The sequence below is a fragment of the Corvus hawaiiensis genome, chromosome 3, assembly GCF_020740725.1.
Source record: "Corvus hawaiiensis isolate bCorHaw1 chromosome 3, bCorHaw1.pri.cur, whole genome shotgun sequence".
In the NCBI taxonomy this organism is placed as follows: domain Eukaryota; kingdom Metazoa; phylum Chordata; class Aves; order Passeriformes; family Corvidae; genus Corvus; species Corvus hawaiiensis.
In genome coordinates this window covers 39,889,011-39,909,094 of record NC_063215.1, presented here as the reverse complement: position 1 = coordinate 39,909,094, position 20,084 = coordinate 39,889,011, and the positions used below count along the sequence as shown (strand labels likewise).

General features: G+C 37.3%; 1 protein-coding gene across 5 annotated transcripts in view; it reads left to right on the top strand.

The window, feature by feature from the left end:
* The window catches only part of EPHA7 (EPH receptor A7), a 171,649-nt gene that overhangs the window by 137,196 nt on the left and 14,369 nt on the right, over positions 1-20,084 (top strand). For 2 of the 5 annotated variants that reach the window (XM_048296182.1, XM_048296184.1), the window contains exons 8-16: positions 1,947-2,055; positions 2,748-2,803; positions 6,631-6,744; positions 10,865-11,050; positions 11,611-11,672; positions 12,646-12,855; positions 13,929-14,078; positions 18,536-18,729; positions 19,850-20,005. In XM_048296182.1, the coding sequence (XP_048152139.1) occupies positions 1,947-2,055; positions 2,748-2,803; positions 6,631-6,744; positions 10,865-11,050; positions 11,611-11,672; positions 12,646-12,855; positions 13,929-14,078; positions 18,536-18,729; positions 19,850-20,005 (1,237 nt within the window). Of the gene's footprint in view, positions 1-1,946; positions 2,056-2,747; positions 2,804-6,618; positions 6,745-10,864; positions 11,051-11,610; positions 11,673-12,645; positions 12,856-13,928; positions 14,079-18,535; positions 18,730-19,849; positions 20,006-20,084 lie in introns of all 5 variants that reach the window. The other 3 variants (XM_048296181.1, XM_048296183.1, XM_048296185.1) reach the window with 2 other exon arrangements.

The following is a 20,084-nucleotide window of genomic DNA, read 5'->3' as shown; positions in this document are numbered from 1 at the left end:
AATGGCTGGATATCCAGGCCCAGAGAATGGTAGTGAATAGTGCTACATCCAGCTGGTGGATGGTCACCAGTGGGGTTCCCCAAAACTCGATATTGGGGCTAGTCCTTTTTAATATCCTAACTGATGATTTGGACACCCTCAGTAAGCTCACAGATGATACTAAGTTGGACAGGAATGTTGATCTGCTGGAGGGTTGGAAAGCTCTCTAGAAGGATCTGCCCAGTCTGAATTGATGGGCCAAAGACAACTGTATGAGGTTTAGTATGGCAAATTGTTGAGTCCTGCACTTGGGTCACAACAATCTCATGCAGCACTACAGGCCAGGGGAAGAGTGGCTGGAAGGTGGGCCAGTGAAAAAGGACCTGGGGGTGCTGATCAACAGCTAACTGAACATGAGCCAGTGTGTGTCCAGGTGGCCAAAAAGGCCAATGGCATCCTGGCTTGTTTCAGGAATACTGTGACCAGTGGGATTAGTACAGTGCTCGGTCCTCTGTATTTGGCACTGGTGAGGCCACACCTTGAGTCCTGTATCCACTTCTGGGCGCCTCACTTTAAAAAGGACATTGAGTTGGTGGAGCATGTCCAGAGAAGGGCAACAGAGCTGGGGAAGGGTCTGCAGCACAAACCTGAGGAGGAGTAGCTAAGGGGGCTGGGGTTGTTTAGCCTGGAGAAAAGGAGGCTCAGAGGTGACCTTATCACTCTCTAAAAGTACATGAATGGAGCTTGTTGTAATGTGGGGGTCGGTCTCTTCTTCCAGGCAACTAGTGACAGGACAAGAAGACAGAGCCTCAAGATTCATCAGGGAATATCAGGAAGAATTTTGTCACTGAACTGATGGTTAGGCATTGGAATGGGCCACCCAGGGAGGTGTTCCAAGTGCCACTGTAAGTGGCATTTAGTGCTATGGTTTAGTTAATATGGTAGTGTTTGGTCAAAGGTTGGACATGATCTTGGAGGTCTTTTCCAACCTAAATGATTCTACAATCTTGTGATTCTGTGATTCCAGGTGACTCTCAGTTCCACGGTCCCTGATGTCTCATCCTCTAGTCATCTGGTTTAGATCCTCAGTGTTATAAACCAGTACAGCTCCACAGAGTTCAGTAGAGCTGTGCTTATTTAATGTGTCTGAGTACCTGGCCACCCTTATTAGATATCAGGCAAGCAATGTATTTAACAAGCCTCAAGGTTTCTCAGGCTAAGTATTTACATCCTCAGTTTACATTAATGTGACATTTATATATTTGCATATATTAATAGAATTGGCATATCTGAATAAAAAAGAGCAATAATGTGTGGATATTTTAGCATGAAAATTCTCTGAAGCATGGAGAATTCCATTTTGTATTAATGTGGAAGCACCTTTTTGTTGCTAACAGAAACAAATGTAAGTAATAATAGCCATTTACAATGATTAATAGCAGTAAGAGATTGAAATATGCTACCTAGGAAATCTGTGTTAATAGTGTTTCAGCTCAAACATTTTTCTTAAAGACACTATTTCCTTGGAAACCATCAAAGTCATATCAATGAGTTTTAGAGGGGAGGCTAGGAGCAGAGTTAGGGATTACTATCCTACCATTCCTCCTTACAGGGATATCCAGGACTTCCCTTTTAGGAGGGAGTCAAAACAGAAGGCAGCAAAGCAGTAGTAGGTAATGGAAGTGACTGATGCTAGTGGTGCTGGCTTTCAGCTAATGGCTGTACCACTTTGGCCAAGGAAATTCCAGCTTGGCTTCTTTTTATTCCATGTAGACAGTCATTAACTCACACAGCATTTAGCTGAATTTCGATTAGAGGCCCTTCTTTAGACTAACTTTATCAATGTAATTGTTTCAGACAAAGGCAGTCTACAACATCTACAATTCATGATGATTGACTTAAATTTTTGAAGTCCCTTTGTAGGGATTAATTTTTAACTAATGTCAGCTCTGTGCTCTGTTTTGTAGCCACAGCTGTTTCCAGTGAACAGAATCCTGTTATTATCATAGCTGTGGTTGCTGTGGCAGGAACTATCATCCTGGTCTTCATGGTGTTTGGATTCATCATTGGACGAAGGTATTGCATCTTTGATGGCATAAGCACACCTGACACCACTCTTGTGAACTCTTGAGACACAGTCGAACCTGGATAGTAATTTGCAAAACTGAAACAGAAATAATTATTAGTAAGAACAATTTTCATTTAAATCCCATTATCAATTATATGGTTTTTCCTCTTACTTTGGCAAGATACTTATATCAAGATGTTCTTTTTGTCCTATGTAAATGTGCTGTAAAAGGAACCCCTAGCAGGTTCTTTACCTGTATTCCTCAAAGTCTCCCTTTCTGTTCAGTTTTCTCACATGGAGAAGTCTGACACTTTATCTGATCAGCCTTTAAATGACTTTACATTCAAGAAAAAGAGACACAGCAGTAAGTTTAAGAATAACCTCATGTAAAACAGTGTTCTACTTTCAAGTTCTTTAATCCTCTGTTTTATCTATAGAAGCCTTTCACCAGAACTAGAATTTTTTTCTAGGACCTGTCCCAACTGGTATTTGATACAAAAGCCTTTTGATTGTAACTGTTCATGATTTATTTAAAACTCTGCTGTCAATAGAATTACAGGTGAAAGTTTCAAAGAGCCTACAGCAGTTAGGTGCTCAGTGCCTGAAAATTCCAGCCTGCAGAACTGATTTTGTCAGGACTTTAGATGTGAGAAGTAAATCATTATTTACCAGTAGAACTGATGTTTTACTTTCTTTTCAGGCATTGTGGCTATAGCAAAGCGGATCAAGAAGGGGATGAAGAACTTTACTTTCATTGTAAGTGTTTTTCTTCCCCCCTCCCCTTCAAAAATTCCCAATTGCAATAGTGTAGACAATACTAAACCAAGACTCCATGAACGATAATGCCATAGGAAATTCAAAAATGCTATGTAAATAGCAAGTGGGAAGTTAAACACTGTAAAAATGTAACCTACACAAAAAGAATGCAGATTACAGTCAATATTGCTCACACAGATGGTTTTATTTCTATGCATGTCTATGATATACTGTTGTTTTCATTCTGCATTTTTTGTTTTCTTTTGGTTGCTTTGAATACATGTTTCACATTGTCCTAATGATCCCTCTGAGGTGCAGTATTCAAGAGACCTTTGCCTACGTGACTATTTGATCCTTACCTCAGGCAAATTTCAGATTAAGAAAGTGTGAGTCACTGCATCACCCTAAAATGAAGCTGTTCTGCTCAAAAGCTGTTTTCTGCTACTGTGAATACAGTACCATCAATATTTATAAAACATAATGGCCTTAAAAATAGAATATTTAATATGAAGAGAAAGGTCAACCACTTCATTACTGTTCTGTGATCTAGAATTACTTGCCTAGCTAAGAATAGTACCTAAAGCCTCTCTTGTTAAAATCACATCTACCATCTCAACTTATACTAGAACCCTGAGAAAACTCAATAAAACACATCTTTCTTGGGTTGATGACAATTGAAAATGTAAGAAGAGAGGAATGTTTTAATTTCTTTTCAAATTAGTCATTAACTCAGGAAGTGTGGTAAACTAAGTTGCAAAATTATTTTGAGCAACCATAATTGAAAAAAATCACAGAATTAAACTGAACATAAATTCTGACACAGAACAATGCCTGGGTTTCTAGTCTTCTCCCATACCTGGTCACTCTCATATTAGTACAACTTCCATTTAGTCATGCTGTGCGGTAATTAGTCTTTGTTGTCTACCAGTAACTGAAGTTGTAGCTTTAATCCATCAGATTTTTTTTTTTTTTATGAAAGCAATAGCATTTATTTTATATATGTTAAAATCATGAGCTATTATCTGAAAGTAATGTCACATGGAAAATTAAGTAGCCACTAGTCATAAATTGTTAGCATGTTCTCAATGCATTTCTCTTTAAAGGAATAGTTCTAGCCAAAGCTCCACTCAAAATCAGATCAAGGTTCGGTTTTACCTTTCTTCCCTGAAAAAATCAGCTGGAAATTGACCACATTTCTTAAGTTTGGGTGTGTGGCTACCTAAATTCTTTAAATGCAGTGAGTGTCAAACTAAGTAGTGACATCATTGCAGCTTTAGTCAATCAACTCATAAACTGTGCAAGAAAGGTAGAAAAGAATAATAAGATAAGAATTATTTATCATGCACTTCGCAGTGTAGCGTATTTTAAAGAATTTGTCAAAAATCTCATTTTACTTAAATGCTACTCTTCTGGGAGTGATGGATTCGATATTTGCCTCTCATAATGCATTATAAGCTTTTCACATCTCCAGAAGAGCTACTCCTTTTACTTTTAAAATTCCCGTTATGTCCTTGAAGGAAAAGATCAACTATGTATTCTCGTATGTCAGTGTATAAAGAAAAGGGATATGCTAACTAAATAATTTCTTATTTCTGTTTTTGGTAACATTCTTTTTTTAATTTCAGTAAAAGTGTAAATTCATTAATGTGAAAGCTGCTACTTAATAATTAATAGTTGATCCAGAACTGGTGAGATTTTATAAGTGTTCTTTTCCCTCATTTTACTTTCAAGAAATCTGGGTATTTAGCAAATTAGCCTGAATGTTGAGCATACACAGTCTTTCTTATTAAATCATGGCACCAAATATAAGTCACTTCTTGCCAAACTAGTTTTTCATCGTCTGTTGATTGTAGATGTAGTATTTAATTTCATTTGATAGCCATTTACAGAATGAGATGGAACCCAGTGCTGTGGTCACCAGCTTGGTCACAGAGCTGTGAACACCAGTTCAGTGGCCTTTTGCTCCACAACATCTAGACAACATTCTTCTGCGCTGAGGTACCAGACTGGATTTTCAAAAATGTGACTTACAACAAGCACTTACTTAGAACAAAAACTTACAAGCAAACATTTTTTAAAACAGATTTTAAAGCAGTGCATTTAATGGACTATCATATATTTCATTTCAGTTCCCTTCATCTCTCTGTGACCTCAAGTGCTACACTTGAAGATACAAGTACAATGGAGGAGTTTAGTCAAGCAATTCAGATTTATATTTGGTTTCCTCCTCCCTTTTTCATCTAACAATGTCTGCAAATGCAGGCCAGCATTATTTCATGTTGCTATGCCAGGATAGCCTTGGCCTGTCAAAATGTTTTATGACAGCTTGAACAAAGAACCATCAGAGGCCCACTTGAGATTCACAAGGTTACTTCCAAACCAGGCCCTTTATCACAAACACAAGAGGATGTCTCCTTCTCCATCTCCTTGCCTTAAAGCACTACTACTGGAGGTCAACCTACTGCTTAATTCTCATTTTGTCCAGTCTCTTTTGGTTTTAAGACATAAATATTTATAATTTTAAAAAATTACAGCATACAAATTTCCAATACAACTAGTAAAACATCCATTTAAATACATGATGTGACAGATAACAACATTTGGGTAACATTTCGAATAATTTCTCTGGCTATAAATTCATTATATTCCTGAAACAATTTCTCTAGGGTTTTTTTTTTTCTTATGTTTTGTGGATTTAGGTCATTAATACCATCTAAAACATAGATACACATGATTGCTAAGCTCTTTTTCAATATATTTTCAAATTTAATATATTTTTTGTTAAAATAAGACAAAGCAACTGTAAATTATTTATGTTTTATATTGACTTTTGATCCTGTTCTTGTATATCAATATATCAATTAACAGAGCAACATTTTTGCATTTTCATATTGAGTTTTAATTCACTGATTTAATTAAAGCTCAAGAGTATAATCCTTGTGAGCAAATTTATTTCATAAAAATTCCTTGATTAATTGATTTCCAGGGTTGCTCTACTATCACCGGGAGTTTGTACTATGACCAGAAGAGCAAAAATTAATTTACCTGAATCATCAGCAAACTAAGGGAAAAAACTGCATGCTGGCCAGAGCACTATGCTGCCTGAGTTGCACTAAGCATGGAGAAAGAATGAGCAAAAAACAAGTTGCTGCATATTATTCACTTAGGGGCTTGAGAGAAGACATAATTGTGCCACAGAGGCCACTTTCCCTTCCTGTGCCTTTACAAGCTGGCTACAAGTGTTTTTCATGTTCATACTACGGTGCAAGAAACCTACCTGAGGATGTAATTTCTAAGTGCTGTTGCCACTGTCTACAAACAATATTATAGTCACTAGTTTAAGGAAATTCAAGAGGGTGGAGGAGCCTTTCAAATCCCACTAGAGGAGGGAAGTAACATGAAGAAATGCTGTTTACACATCCTGGGTGAGGAGGATAAGCTGTCCTTACACAGAAAAGAAGCTTTCACCTCCTCTGCTGGTGTTACACCCTTTCCCCTGCTTTGTTTTTACTCCCACTCAACCCTTGCATTTTATTCCATTAAGCACTATTTAATATTTATTACTTCTTTCAGTTCAAGAGGAGATGCAGATGCTAGTGTTAGTCATTTTTCAGAGATGGAATTGTGTATACTTGTGTCAGCATGCTTACAGATGATGCCTAAAACTAAGGTTGCCTCTCAGAGTGTCTCTGACTCAGGCAGCATGGAAACAGGTTCACTCTTCCAAGGAGCACTCTGCATAATGAAATTCCTGGGCTGACTGCACAATAAGTGCTTTTGCTTCATCACAGTCATGCTTTCTTACATCATTACAGTTAAATTTCCAGGCACCAAAACCTACATTGACCCTGAAACCTACGAGGACCCAAATAGAGCTGTCCATCAATTCGCCAAGGAGCTAGATGCCTCTTGTATTAAAATTGAGCGTGTGATTGGCGCAGGTAAGGCTGCCGTGGCTTCCTGATTCAACTGTTCCATTTAGCCGGGATCCAAACTCATACATCATAATGACAGGCAAATAATTATACCTCAGGTATAGAAGAACTTTCTGCATTTGCCAGAGTGGTTAAGAGCAATGAAGCTGCACTCACTTCTAAAATGTAAAAACAAATAAGGGAAAAGCCCAACAAAAACTAAAAAAAGCCAAATAAATGAGTAAATTAAAAGTCTTGCTTGACATTGAAAGCTTACGGGTTTTTAATCATGTATCTGCTGTTAAAATTGGAATTGGGGGAGTGGGCCAGTCTTGCTGCCTGTTATTTACTGTCACAGTAAAGGCAGTAGGCATTTGTGCAAATTCTGCTCACTTGCCTTTTGCAAGGGGGCTTTTTGACCTCTGCAGCTTTGTTCGTGTGAGTAAGGAAAACTGGCTGCAGTACCAAATCTTAAATAGAGAGTAGGAAGGTCTTGTTTCTGTGTAACAAAATCTGCCCTAAGGCTGTTTTTCCTTCTACAATTTTTCTTTTTGATATTTTATGAATACAAAAAGTTATTGTTTAACTTCTTATGACTGATTGTAATTGCACCAGCACTACATTGCTTTTTTTTCTCTTGAACTGTCTACCACCTACTTAAGCCATGGTGTTCATGCTCTAAAAAGGCAGTTTCATTTGTTTGCATTAATAAGATATGTGACATTTTTATTGCACTATTCCATGTAGTGAAATTAAGTTTCCATGAGTAAGAAAAATATCAAATACTTCAGATTCCTGGAGGAAATGTTCTTTTGCTTTCCTGTTGTTTTATATAAGTATTAGTAGAATACTTCTAAAATCACCCTGTAGTTTGGTACAGTAAATTACATGTTGTGGTATTATTTAAAAACAGAAGAAGAAATATCTCTAGAATAAGTTATTTTACCTGTAAAACAATCTTTACACTTAGAATTCACAATGCCTTTTTAAAGTAACCTCAGTCATGTTGAGTCATGTCTTAATCAAGGAATAGTAGCATTGAAATTAACCACACTGCTGAGCAAATTATTCCTTCGATGAGTAAGAGCATAAGAATCCAGCCCTTCCTAACTAGTAATTTTTGTGATGCTGGAATGGCAGCATCTCTTCTAATAAATACGCAATATGCAAGATTAGCATAGAAAAATTGCTGAGCTTTATCTTTTGCTTTGAGTTAAAAAGCTACCAGCATAGCAACAGTTTCAGAGCACAAAGATATATTCAGTTGGATTTTGCTAATGCCTTCTGAGAAAAATGCTGAAAACACTTGAGCTGCAGAGTATACAGTTTAAAATGCATTTTCACTGACAAAATCCAGAATGTTAATTTTCTTGACTGCAGATGAATTTATTCTTGATTTTAATGAGTAGAACTGTTAGCAAAAATAACTAACGTTTGTCAGTGGTCATTTTGAAGAAAGTTAATTAGGAATGCAGTGGTGAAAGCATATTGTGTATGCTATTTAACCTGTTGATGTAAATAACAAACAGGAGTGAGATGAAATGCAGTCCAGGAACAACAGAAGCAAACAGACCCAAAACAGCAGCTGAAACTCATACATCAAAGAAGAATATGGAATTTCTGCTAGTGACAGCACCAGAAAAGCTACTTAGCAATCTCAATATGCATCACCAATGCTGGCCACATCAACTATTGTGTAGTGCCACGTCTCTCAGACACAAACAGGGTGCAAGTATGCTTGTGTTCAATTTGCATGAGGGATATGTGCTTTCCTTGCCAACATTTTCATTACCATCCCGCTGCGGCCACCTGTCAGATACAGAATATTGTGTCCACTATGTTTAGTTGTTCATACCACACATCCTTTGTTTTAGCCTCTGCTTTGTTGACATGCTGAGCTAGTGGCTGTGCGGCTGTGCAGTATTCCCTCTCTTGTTGTCATATTTGCCAGTTTATTTTTGGGCATCATTTCAGTGGAATATACTATTTTCTTGGGAATAAAAGTAGTTTATTGGCTAGCATCCTGTCCTGAAGTGCATAACATACAAGTTCAAGTTTCTGGTTTGCCCGAGTGTGTGTGATCTGCCTTTGGAAATCGATCAAAATTAGATCACACAGAGCTGGAAAGGAGTTAAGCCTTAGTGTCTCCTGTGCCAAGTATCCTAATTACCTGGCTCTGCAATATCACAGACACACAGACGCACTCCTATACTCATGTCTTGTTTTCGGCATGAAATGAAACAATTTTGGAAAGTACTGCTAGAGAAAATTGTTATCCTTTAGTAAGTGCTTGTGGCTAGGAGCTGTGAGTGAGGTGAGTGATGAATTCATTAATAGTCATCCGTGTTGCTAATGAAGTGCAGGAGGGAGGTTAAGGCATCAAGCTAGGGGCTTGTTGTTGTGTATGTAACAGCTATACCTCGTGGCATACTTAGCTCAGTGCCCAAGGATGGTTGAGGATACTGTGCAGGCAAGAACACTTGTGTGGTCAGTTAGCTTAGGTGCAGCATGGTATTAACAGAGGTATATGGAGTTGGTTTGAGCTAACCTTGGTTCAGCTAGCATAGAATGTGAGGGACAGGAGTTTGATTCTGTATGCAGTCACCTCCTGTAAGATTTGTAAAAAGAGCTGTACTGAGTGGAGGTTTACTCAGACAAGTCAGTTGGAAATGGTCAAAGGCATGGTCAAAGTTCTACCCTTCTGGATAAACTGTGAAGCCAAGACCCAGATACTGTTTTTTTCTTTCCCAAAGCCCTGCTTGGGGCTGATAGGAGAACAGTAGTGTTCAAATACTGACGGTGTCATAAAAAAGACTTCTTGCAGCCCATCCATTAGAACATTCCAACATCTATCTCTTCAGGCATTCAGCCCAATTTCCAAGCATTACTATCTTCACTGACAGCCAGACACCTTGCCAGCATGCATGTCCACTTAGGTCCTGATCCCACAAGGTTTCTCCCAAAAGGATTCCCTAATCAAACCCTCTGCGCAGGTCTTGCCTAGTTCATTTTTTTCAGCATTCATCCTGAAACATGTCTTAGACGTAGGTGTGTCTGCATACTTGTGTATACGTAACAGCTTAATGTTAAGGCACTCCGCAGGCATGCAGGAAATAAATTTCTGACTTGGTTTGATTTGGAGGAGGGACATGGAACCGTATCTCTCAAACTCCAGATGAATTTGCAAAGTACCAGATTATTAAATATTTTTGCGGTTAATCTTTCTTTTTAAAGAGATGTTCCCTTTTATTCAGTGTAAGATATGTTACTACCCTTTTCTTCTATGTATACAAGGAGATTTTTCTTCCTGTCTGAAGAACTGGAGATCTCACTTTTGCACTTTGCTGACACAGCTGTGAGGCAAGGGACAATTCTTAAATGTTTCATAATCTCGTTAATAGTGAGGTAGATATATTGCCATTCAGCTCCACATCTCACGTGCTTCCATCCTCTTTCCTGTCTGATAGATTTGAATTACTTGTCTTCCAAATTTGGTTGTTGGGGCTTTCTCTTTGTATTCTTTCTGGCTGTTTGGTCTTTTTTATCACAGGCTTCTTCAAGTTCTAATTGTCTGTTAGTTTAGAACTTTTTACAGACTTGCAGCATTTGCTTGTGTTTGTTTAATGTAACAAAATTGTTATAAGTCACACCTTTCATTTCATAATCTGTAAAGTAAATTATCCTGCTTGAAGGTAATAATGCAGTGCTTCATTTAACACCATAAGGATGCTAAATTAAAAGCAGCTCTGCAAGAGCTGCCTTTTGAAAGAAAAAAGCCCATTGGAACTAAAGATAGCAAGGAAACCATGTAGAGCAGAATGACATTTTTACTTAGGAATAGTATAACTATTTCAATAATAGTGTCTTCTTATGAGAGCCACTTCATTTTTTATTTTCTATTTTTAAAAAAAATGCAAGGAATTACTAACAAGTCTTTTAAAATATTCAAATAACAGTCCTGTCAGTTGGCTTAACTGAAGTGTTTATTCCATAAGGGTCAGCAATTCATTTAAGGCACATGCTGAAGTAATACATTTCAAATATGAACATGTTAAATTTAAACACATGCTTAGGTGGCTATTTGAATCAAGGCCTAAAAAAAGTACTGGTATTCAGAGTAATTCAGCATTGATCTACTTCATTTTAGGAGAGTTTGGTGAAGTGTGTAGTGGGCGTCTAAAGCTTCCTGGCAAGAGAGACGTTGCAGTAGCCATAAAAACTCTGAAAGTTGGCTACACTGAAAAGCAGAGGAGAGATTTCCTGTGTGAAGCAAGCATCATGGGGCAGTTTGACCATCCCAACGTGGTTCACTTAGAAGGAGTCGTTACCAGAGGTAAGCAGCAGCTCAGTCTGTCAGTCAAATAACAAAACGATGGCAGAAATTACTCTGCCTTATTCGTGGTCAAAGATTCAAATTATAAACAGACTGCACACTCCTAATGGATTTTCTCCTGATGCGTAACTAACTAAAACAATACTTACTTTATGCTACAACCTGAGGAAAAAGATTTAGATGCACGCATGATTAAAAGATGAAGTACTTTGAAACATATTATTTTTCTAGTTTCATTTAGCCTCAAAGACCATGCAGAGAGATAAGGTTTCTCATGTCCTTTCATATTATCTGAAGTGTCATTATTCCAGAGTCCTGTTCACACAGCAGGAGTTAGGAGAACACACTGACGTTTTGATTTGTATGGTTTGATTTTGTGAATCATGACCACTTTCCATGCAGATATTTAAGAAATTAGAGCTCTCTAACAGTGCTGGAGGGCTCAGAAATGTTCAATGTCTGAATAATTCAGTCCTTCAAAGGAATAACGTGTGCTTTATCAAAAAAAAAGCCCTCCATTTGTTTTACAGTTCTCAAATATCTGTCTTCTTTTCTTTCAGGGAAACCAGTCATGATTGTAATAGAATACATGGAGAATGGGGCCTTAGATGCATTTCTTAGGGTGAGTACCAAAACGAAAACTTATATAAAAGTGACATATATTATATATTGGCACTTTTTAAAAATGTTTCTTATACTTGGGCATATATTTATATATATATAGACGTATACATGCATGATAGTCATATGATTTAAATGGTTTTCAGGTTGAAATGGAGTTTTGAAAAATACTAGCAGCTCTCTGTTATTTCAGCAAAACCAGATCAAAAATGAGAGGATTGGACAGGATCATGTGGGGACATTCTAGGAATTTATGTGATTTAGCATGGCATATACATGGTGGGTTTTATTATAGCCACCAGTTGAAATTAAAACCACTGATACCTGAAGCTCAGTCTTCTGCCTTTTGGGAGCAGAATTTTATTGTGTCAGCATGGTAGAAATCAGCATAAAAGAATCCCTAAATGAACTATGATTCTGTTTAAGAGATGAACAAAGAAAAAATAAATGCAAATTCAGAACGATTGAGTGGTTTTTAACTGTGTTCTGAACTCTCCAGTTCTGACTCCTTACCAGGTAAGCAAGACAGTGTGAGATGATGTGTAAATACTGTATAGAGAACAGAAAATATATTTTTTAAAAAAAACCTCCAAGCTGTGAATGAAATTATCGGTAGCTGGAGTTACAATAAGGAGATCATTCTTATTTTATTGATACAAATAATTATTCTGAGAGCATAGCAGCAAGCTCTAGGAACATTAGGAAATCTTTATTAGAAAATCCCTCTTAGAAGAGACTTGCCACGAGTTAGCGTGAAATGTATAGTGGTTAGCAAGTTTTGTTACTATCAGAACATTAATTACTCACAGATTTCTTAACTGGATGTATTGCTTTATCTCTGAAGAAAGTGTGTTTGAAGTGAGTTTCTTTGCCACAGAAGGAGTAAATAAATAGAAAGCTAAAGTCATAAAACTAATTCTTATTTCTCTCCTCAGCCATACTAACAAGAATTGCTGCTCCTTTCTTCCCTCCAGAAACATGATGGGCAATTTACAGTCATTCAGCTAGTGGGAATGTTGAGAGGAATTGCTGCTGGAATGAGATATTTGGCCGATATGGGATATGTACACAGGGATCTTGCAGCACGCAATATTCTTGTCAACAGCAACCTTGTTTGTAAAGTATCAGACTTTGGCCTTTCCAGAGTTATAGAAGATGATCCAGAGGCTGTCTACACTACAACCGTAAGATGAATCAATGGGTTTTCATAATTTGGAGATGTGGTTATTAAGAAGAAGTGTACTTCTGGAGGGTATAGATAAAAGGATAAGAGAAATACTTTAATTCCTTGGGAGATGTTAACCAATCAAAAGGAACAATCTCTGCAGAAATCTGTCTCTAATTAGGAAATAATATTTTTGTAAGAACATGCATTTTTATTTGATAAAGTTCTAAAACTTTTGTACCGTATCTTCATTATTCCAATCCTCATGATTTTTTTGATTGAACAAATAAGGAAGCTTTACCCACAAAAATTTTAAACATCTAATTTACTATGAGTCAATTAAAATATTTGTAGGCTATTACTATTTTTCAGACTAGATTTTATCTCACCAAATGGTTGACTAGCTTGAGGCTAGTCTGTGACAAAGCTCAACTTCTGTATTTTCCCTTGCTTTTGGGTGGGACGCTTTTCTTAAATACGCATTCATCAGGCACAGTATGCTCTTTATTCTTTTGTTGAGCCAGCTCCACTTTCCCACCCATGGGGCCTCCCTGTACCTATTTTCTCATGCTGAGGGAAGGAGGGGCTGCTGGAATCTGCTCCAACAGGCACAGGGATCCAGGAAACCACACTGGTGTTCACAGCTGTCACTCCTTCCATTGGGCTCTAAGTGGAATCCTGCTTTAAAAATGTCAGACCAAGATTTCAGAGGACCCATACGACAAGTCAGTTGGATTTATATGTACAGGTTGGGATTCCCCTCACCTAGCTTCAGCCAGCCAGGAGTTAAATGGCTAGTGCAAATCAGACATCTAAGCAGCCCTTTAAAATCAGTGGAGGGATAAGCACTTCCAGAGATAAGCACATCCAACTTAGCTTTTACAAGTATCTAAGTGTCTATGTTCCAAGTGTTTTAAGATGCTAAACTTATGTAGACACCTTGGAAAATTCTGCAATCAGTCAAACATAGCAGATCATGTAAGTGCTGCTTTTGATGTTGATGGAAATAATTATAAATGCATTCTATGGAAGATGATACGAAAATTCTGTGGGGGAAAAAGAGAACTTTTTCTTCCTTTTTTTTTTTCATAGGGCGGAAAAATTCCAGTGAGATGGACAGCTCCAGAGGCCATTCAGTACCGCAAATTTACATCAGCCAGTGATGTGTGGAGTTATGGAATAGTTATGTGGGAAGTAATGTCTTATGGAGAACGGCCTTACTGGGACATGTCAAATCAAGATGTAGGTTTGTCTGGTTGCGAGTGTGCGTGTGTGTTAGTAAAACAAAAATTACGCATTGTAAACACATACATATCTATTTCACTATAAATACATAAAATGCTGGTTTAGAAATAAGATTTATCAAAGTATGGTATGGTTGTCACAAAATGAAAAAGTTACAGAGCTTTCACTTTTTACCAAAATCAAAGTCTTTCTTCTGCCACATGGATATTGTAGGTTTTTTGTCCTAAGTATCAATTAAAACTGAAACATCAAAAATAGTAATATGTGCTCTTGACTTTACTGTGCTTGAGCATGGAAAGAATTAATTTTTTTTTAATAAAAGTAATTCTGAGGTTTCTGACCTTAGAGCAATGATTAATCATTTGAAAAAAGTTGTTAAAAGTCTGACTGGCAGTTAATGACCTACCTTGGTTTTTCAACTTAATTATGATGATTTAACAGTACCCTTGTTTGCATAAAATATGATCCAGAGCAACAGGTCAGCAGTAATAGAACAGATGGGTGTTAATCTTTATTTCTGACAGGAGTATCTATTAATATAGAAATTACACAGGAAAAAGCCATACAGATGTGAGAGATGTCAGAAAGAGTCTCATTTAAAGTTTTTCAGGTGGGGCTTGAGTGGGCTTTTTAATTGTTATATTAATTTTTGATTGAATGATCAACATCAAAGTTGAAAAAAAAAGATAAAAGTGTAGATGATGAGTCAGTTTGGCACAGTGCAAAGTTGTTAATATTTGACAGGTCTCAGTGTCAAAGATTTCATGGACTGTCAAAATATGGGCAAACAAGTCCTTGGGGCAGAGAAAGAGAAATATTTACATTCCCCAGACACCCAGTAGAGTTTCATTTCTTTTGACACCTTCCTTCTGTACTAGATTCAAACATAAAAGAAGTCTGACAGGAATATAAGATGCCTCAAAGGCAAACTTTACCTATCTTTCAGGGAACAATAAGGAAAAACTTTTAAATAGAGGAGAAATTTTGATATATTTTTGCTTCTTGTTAGATTTTGAACAGTATTCCTTCTGTTGAAAACTGCATGTAAAGCACATGACTGAGCCTCTTTCAAAAAATAGCTAATTGCCACTTCTTACAGTTTTATCCCTTTTTAGCATCTTTCATGATAACCTTCAATAGCACATAGTTAAAAGATGCATCAATTGCTTGGTAAAATAATTCCAAATATTCTTGTATGCTGTGATCTTCAAGCATGTCCTCCCACATCGTATACACATCCTACCAAGCCCATAGATAATCCGTGATGCAAAAATTTAGAATCCCCTAATGCTTTGTTATTTATTCTCCTTCAAAGTCACCACCACTTGGAGTATTTAACGGGAATGAAAAATTCTAAATGTGTCCTTCTAATTTTGCACTCATTTTATATATTTTAAGTGTATCATTTTGCCTAAAAGTGGATGTGGGTGTAGTCATTGACCAGACCAGCTCTCCTAAATAACAGGCCTCCCTGACTTTGGATCTTTAGATGGCATTTCTTTAATTCTGCCCTTCTTCCTTTAAGTCATTGCTTTAGACTGATGCAAGATACATATTTGCATTGTGAACTCTTTTCAAGCAAAACCCTACTTTTAGCAATGACCTGGAGCTAGGGTGCCCCAAAAGAACACTTGTCCTACAAACTCCCTGCAGAGGCACAGCAGGCTGAGCACAGATGATAGACAGAGTTGCCCCAACTTCCCTGAGCAGTGGGCTCGCCTCAGCTTAATCCTTGCTAGTAAGAGTAGCCCTCAAACCCCCATGCCCCTATTAGACTGCTGATGTTCTTTGCTCTCATTTTGTTGCTGACCTGAGTGCAGATTAGTTCTTCAGTAAAGGGCAAGGCTACACTTCTGGATTGCTTACCATTGTTATAATCATTAATTTGTATTACTATTATATGACCATAATCAGTGTTACAACATTACATTGTCCAGTTGCCCATATTCAATACTTCCTTTTTGGCATCCAGTATTTAAAGTGAACAGACACGGTCCTCTTATATTCTGCTTTACATCCTCAGATAGCCTGGCTATGATAAAAGCACAGTCTTAACAGTATTCCCTTTTACTCTTTTTGCAGCAAAAGCAGAATTTCAAAAACAAAGTGGGAAGTGTAAATAATATAAACCAATTCTATTAGTAAGAACTCCAGCTGTTTTCTCTTTGTAGATTTGCTTATTTAAAAAAAAGTAAAAAAATCCTGCATCTGTTTCATTGTCTTTGAGTACTGGGTTTTTTGAACCCCACCTTCTCCTTTCTTAGAAGAGCGGACACTTGTCATCCTTTATTTATCAATATTTTAGAATATTTTTTAATGCTTTGGATATTCACAGCAATTCCATCCATCTCTAGCTGACTCATTGTTTTATATTTCCATTTTCACCCTTCTTGCTGCAAATATACATCAGAGAAGCTGATTCTGATGTATCACCAAAGCCTTCCAAAAACAATATCTCATCTTGATTCCCACTTCACTTTGGGTTTCTCTGCAGATTGTAGTGAATGGGCAAAACTCCTTTTCTGATCCTTTTATTCATGTTTTCACTCTCCCTTACATTCTTGGGTTCTTATGTAGAAAGTTTGCCAGTTCTAAGGGTATTGGATATTTTGGTGGTTGCATTGTTGTTGCTGGCACCTACTTTTTCATTCCTCATTGGTGATCTTTGTCTTCTGACTTCTTAAGCAACTACTTCATTTTTGGTAAATCATATGTGGCATGCTCAAAGTGCTTAATACCTTTTGTTGTTTAGAAGGTCAAAAATTTCTGCACTACTTTTCACAGCACAGCAATTGTCCTGTATGCACTGTAGCTTATTTTTCACTTTTATTTCACTACTACTTTTAAGCATAAGGGGCTGTTCTTTTCTCTTTCCTCTTAATATAGCTCTAAAGGATCTTACATTTTACTTCTAATGTTTTCTTTCCTATGTAGTTCTGTTCTTCCAACTTCCCTGTTCTTCTGCAGAAAACCTCTCTCCACACCCTCTCTGACAGACAACTTCAACGTTTCTAAAAGGTCACTGCACTCATTCTTCAAGGTGTGAGTGTTTCCGCAGGAATTGAATATTTCTCAGTCATTTTTGAGCTGTAGGACAGTACTGTCATTCTAAATGTTCAGAGAGAAAGCTGAGGCCTAGGGAGATGAGGCAACTTCCCTGAGGTCAGAAGGACATTCTGTGACACAAACCTGCAGTCAGTGCCCTACCACTGGGCTATGCCTTCTCTTTTCATAAAATTTCTTTTATGCAAAAGGTTTTGATACAAAACCTGGCTGGATTTCAGCCAGCTTTTTGAAGGTCATTCTGTATTGTCTGCAGTTCTACTTTGCAGTCCACCGCTTTTGCGTTTTCTCACACAACCTACAGAATATTTTCTGTTTGAGGTTATTATTTTTACTAAAAACCTGGATATTCACCAACTTTGTTTATTATACCAGATCTGCTTTGCAGAATTACATCCAGAACAGCTTATGATCTTGCTTTTTCTACTAAATGAGGGACAAGACAGTCCTATGCACTCCCCTTCAGGAACAAGCACCCTTCCTTAGCAATTCTAATGCTGCTCTGTCAGTCAATGTCAGTATACTTGAAATCCCCCATGAACAGTGTTTTAGCCCTTTTTCACTAGCTTTTCTTATCTGCCTTGCTTCCTGATGTGCTTTTTTATTCTGCCCTCAAGGTTTACAGCAGTTTGCTGTGATTTTACTTTATCCATTTTTATTTTTTACTTAAATCCAAATGGACTTGGCTAAGGAAGTCAACGGGTGGGTGTAATTCTTGGTTCAGACATTTATGCTCTCCTTTGATCATATCATCATCTAGCAGCATCTTTTATTAAATCTAACTTTCTGTCATATATTAAAATAGCATTTACCCAGGTCCTTCTCTCTCACATGGCACAGTTCTGCTGCTTTATCATTACTATAACATAGCTAGACATAGAATACAACTTTTTTCCCTAACAATTTCTATCTGCTACACATTTTTCTTGGATCCTTTCATAATACCTGCAGGCTTCTTGTATTTTATATGTGCATGCACAGATATCTCTCCATTTAAAAGTCTGTTGCTTCTACCACACACTCTTTCATAAAAACCTTGGGGCAAGTAATAATGCTTTCTGAAATAACTCGATTTATCAATCTATCTGTTGCTCCCTTGGTGAATTTAATTGTTGTTCCCCGCAACTCACTTGTCTAGGTAATATAGCTATGTTCTGCACATATAGAACAATATGCTTAATAAGCCCAAAGATGAAGCTGGGGAAATTATTTGAAAACCTGAAGGCTAGTGTCCAAACAACAGACTCATATTTTTGCAACGCTGATGGCAAATTTCAGTTTATTGTTTTTTAGGTTTTTATTTTATTTTTTCTTATCTATTTGAACTGGGTAGCAGTACACATTCTTTAAATTACTGTTGATGAAAAATGATTAACTATGTTGGCTACTAGGTTATAAAAGCAATCGAAGAAGGCTATCGTTTGCCAGCACCCATGGATTGCCCAGCGGGACTGCACCAGCTGATGCTGGATTGTTGGCAGAAGGAACGCGGTGAAAGGCCAAAGTTTGAGCAGATAGTTGGCATTCTGGACAAAATGATTAGAAATCCAAACAGCTTGAAAACCCCACTGGGAACCTGTAGCAGGTAAGAAAAGCTTTAGTGTGTGTTCTTATGATGGTGCACATGGCTGGGCTCTGGATGTTCTGCTTGGTGGCTAGTTCCAGTTCACCCTTATTTCATCTGTCTTTCAGTTCCCCCTTCTTTCTGTTCCCTGTTCTTCTCTTCCCTCATTTGCCCTTCTTTTTTACCATGCTAAATAAAGCCAAAAAGGACTTTCTTAGGGAAAAAAAAAAAAAAAAAACCCAACCAAAATAAAGTAAATATCGCAGAACTAACACATTTCTCAGTAAACTACGGCTTGCTCATCACTCTTTCCACACTCTCACCACTAGTCTATGTTTTTCTTGTTTCTTAAAATCATAAAGTCTGGAGGGCAAGGATCATTGTCTATTATAGTTTTATATGATGCATCCCTTGCCCTAGGAAACTGCTACAGTAGAAATAGTAATTAACAATACTCATGCTTGGCCAATGTACCTTGACATGCTACACTCTAGATTTTTATCTTTCATTTTCTGGCTTTTAACTCCTTTCAGTGATTGCATCTCATTGTATTTCATGATGTAGTTTTTAATGGCTTCTTCATAAATTTCAGGTGAATTATTTAATCATGGTAATCTTTTGATCTGCTAGCTAGATCACTGCACTAGGGAATCAACTGGCCTGTGTTCTGCTCCTGATTCTTCTACTGACTGATTTGCTGTGTGACCTTAAGCAACTTTGTGTCTCTGCTCTTCCCTTGTCTTTGTTTTGTCCCATCCAATTGAAAAATGGGAATAGCTACTACTATATTTTCTAAGATGCATAAAAGAATAGCATTTTTATTTTACTCAGCAACACAGACAGCAGCTGTCATGCTAGGTATTAAGGTTGATTTTCTGTTGGTAACAGTAGTCCATTAGGCTGATTTTGCTCACTCTGACCTTTCATCTTTTATGTGAATAATCTTAGGAAGTACATATTGTGAGCTACAGAGTAGTCAAGAGCTATTCACAGAATAATCTAAACTGTGTATAAAGGCCTATTACTTTCTACTCTCAACATTTTTAATACCCAAAACTCATTTGACTCTTACCTTGCTAAATACTCCCTGATGTTTTACTCTCTTTGGAAACAACTTACTTTCCTTTTTCCTTCTCCATAGACCAATTAGCCCTCTTCTGGACCAGAACACTCCCGATTTTACCACTTTCTGCTCCGTAGGCGAATGGTTACAAGCTATTAAGATGGAAAGATATAAGGATAATTTCACAGCAGCAGGCTACAACTCTCTTGAATCAGTTGCCAGGATGACTATTGAGTAAGTTAGTACTGGGCATGTTTAACTTGCATTTAGGGAATTTCTAGGTAAAATAATACGCAATGTTCAATTTCAAAAC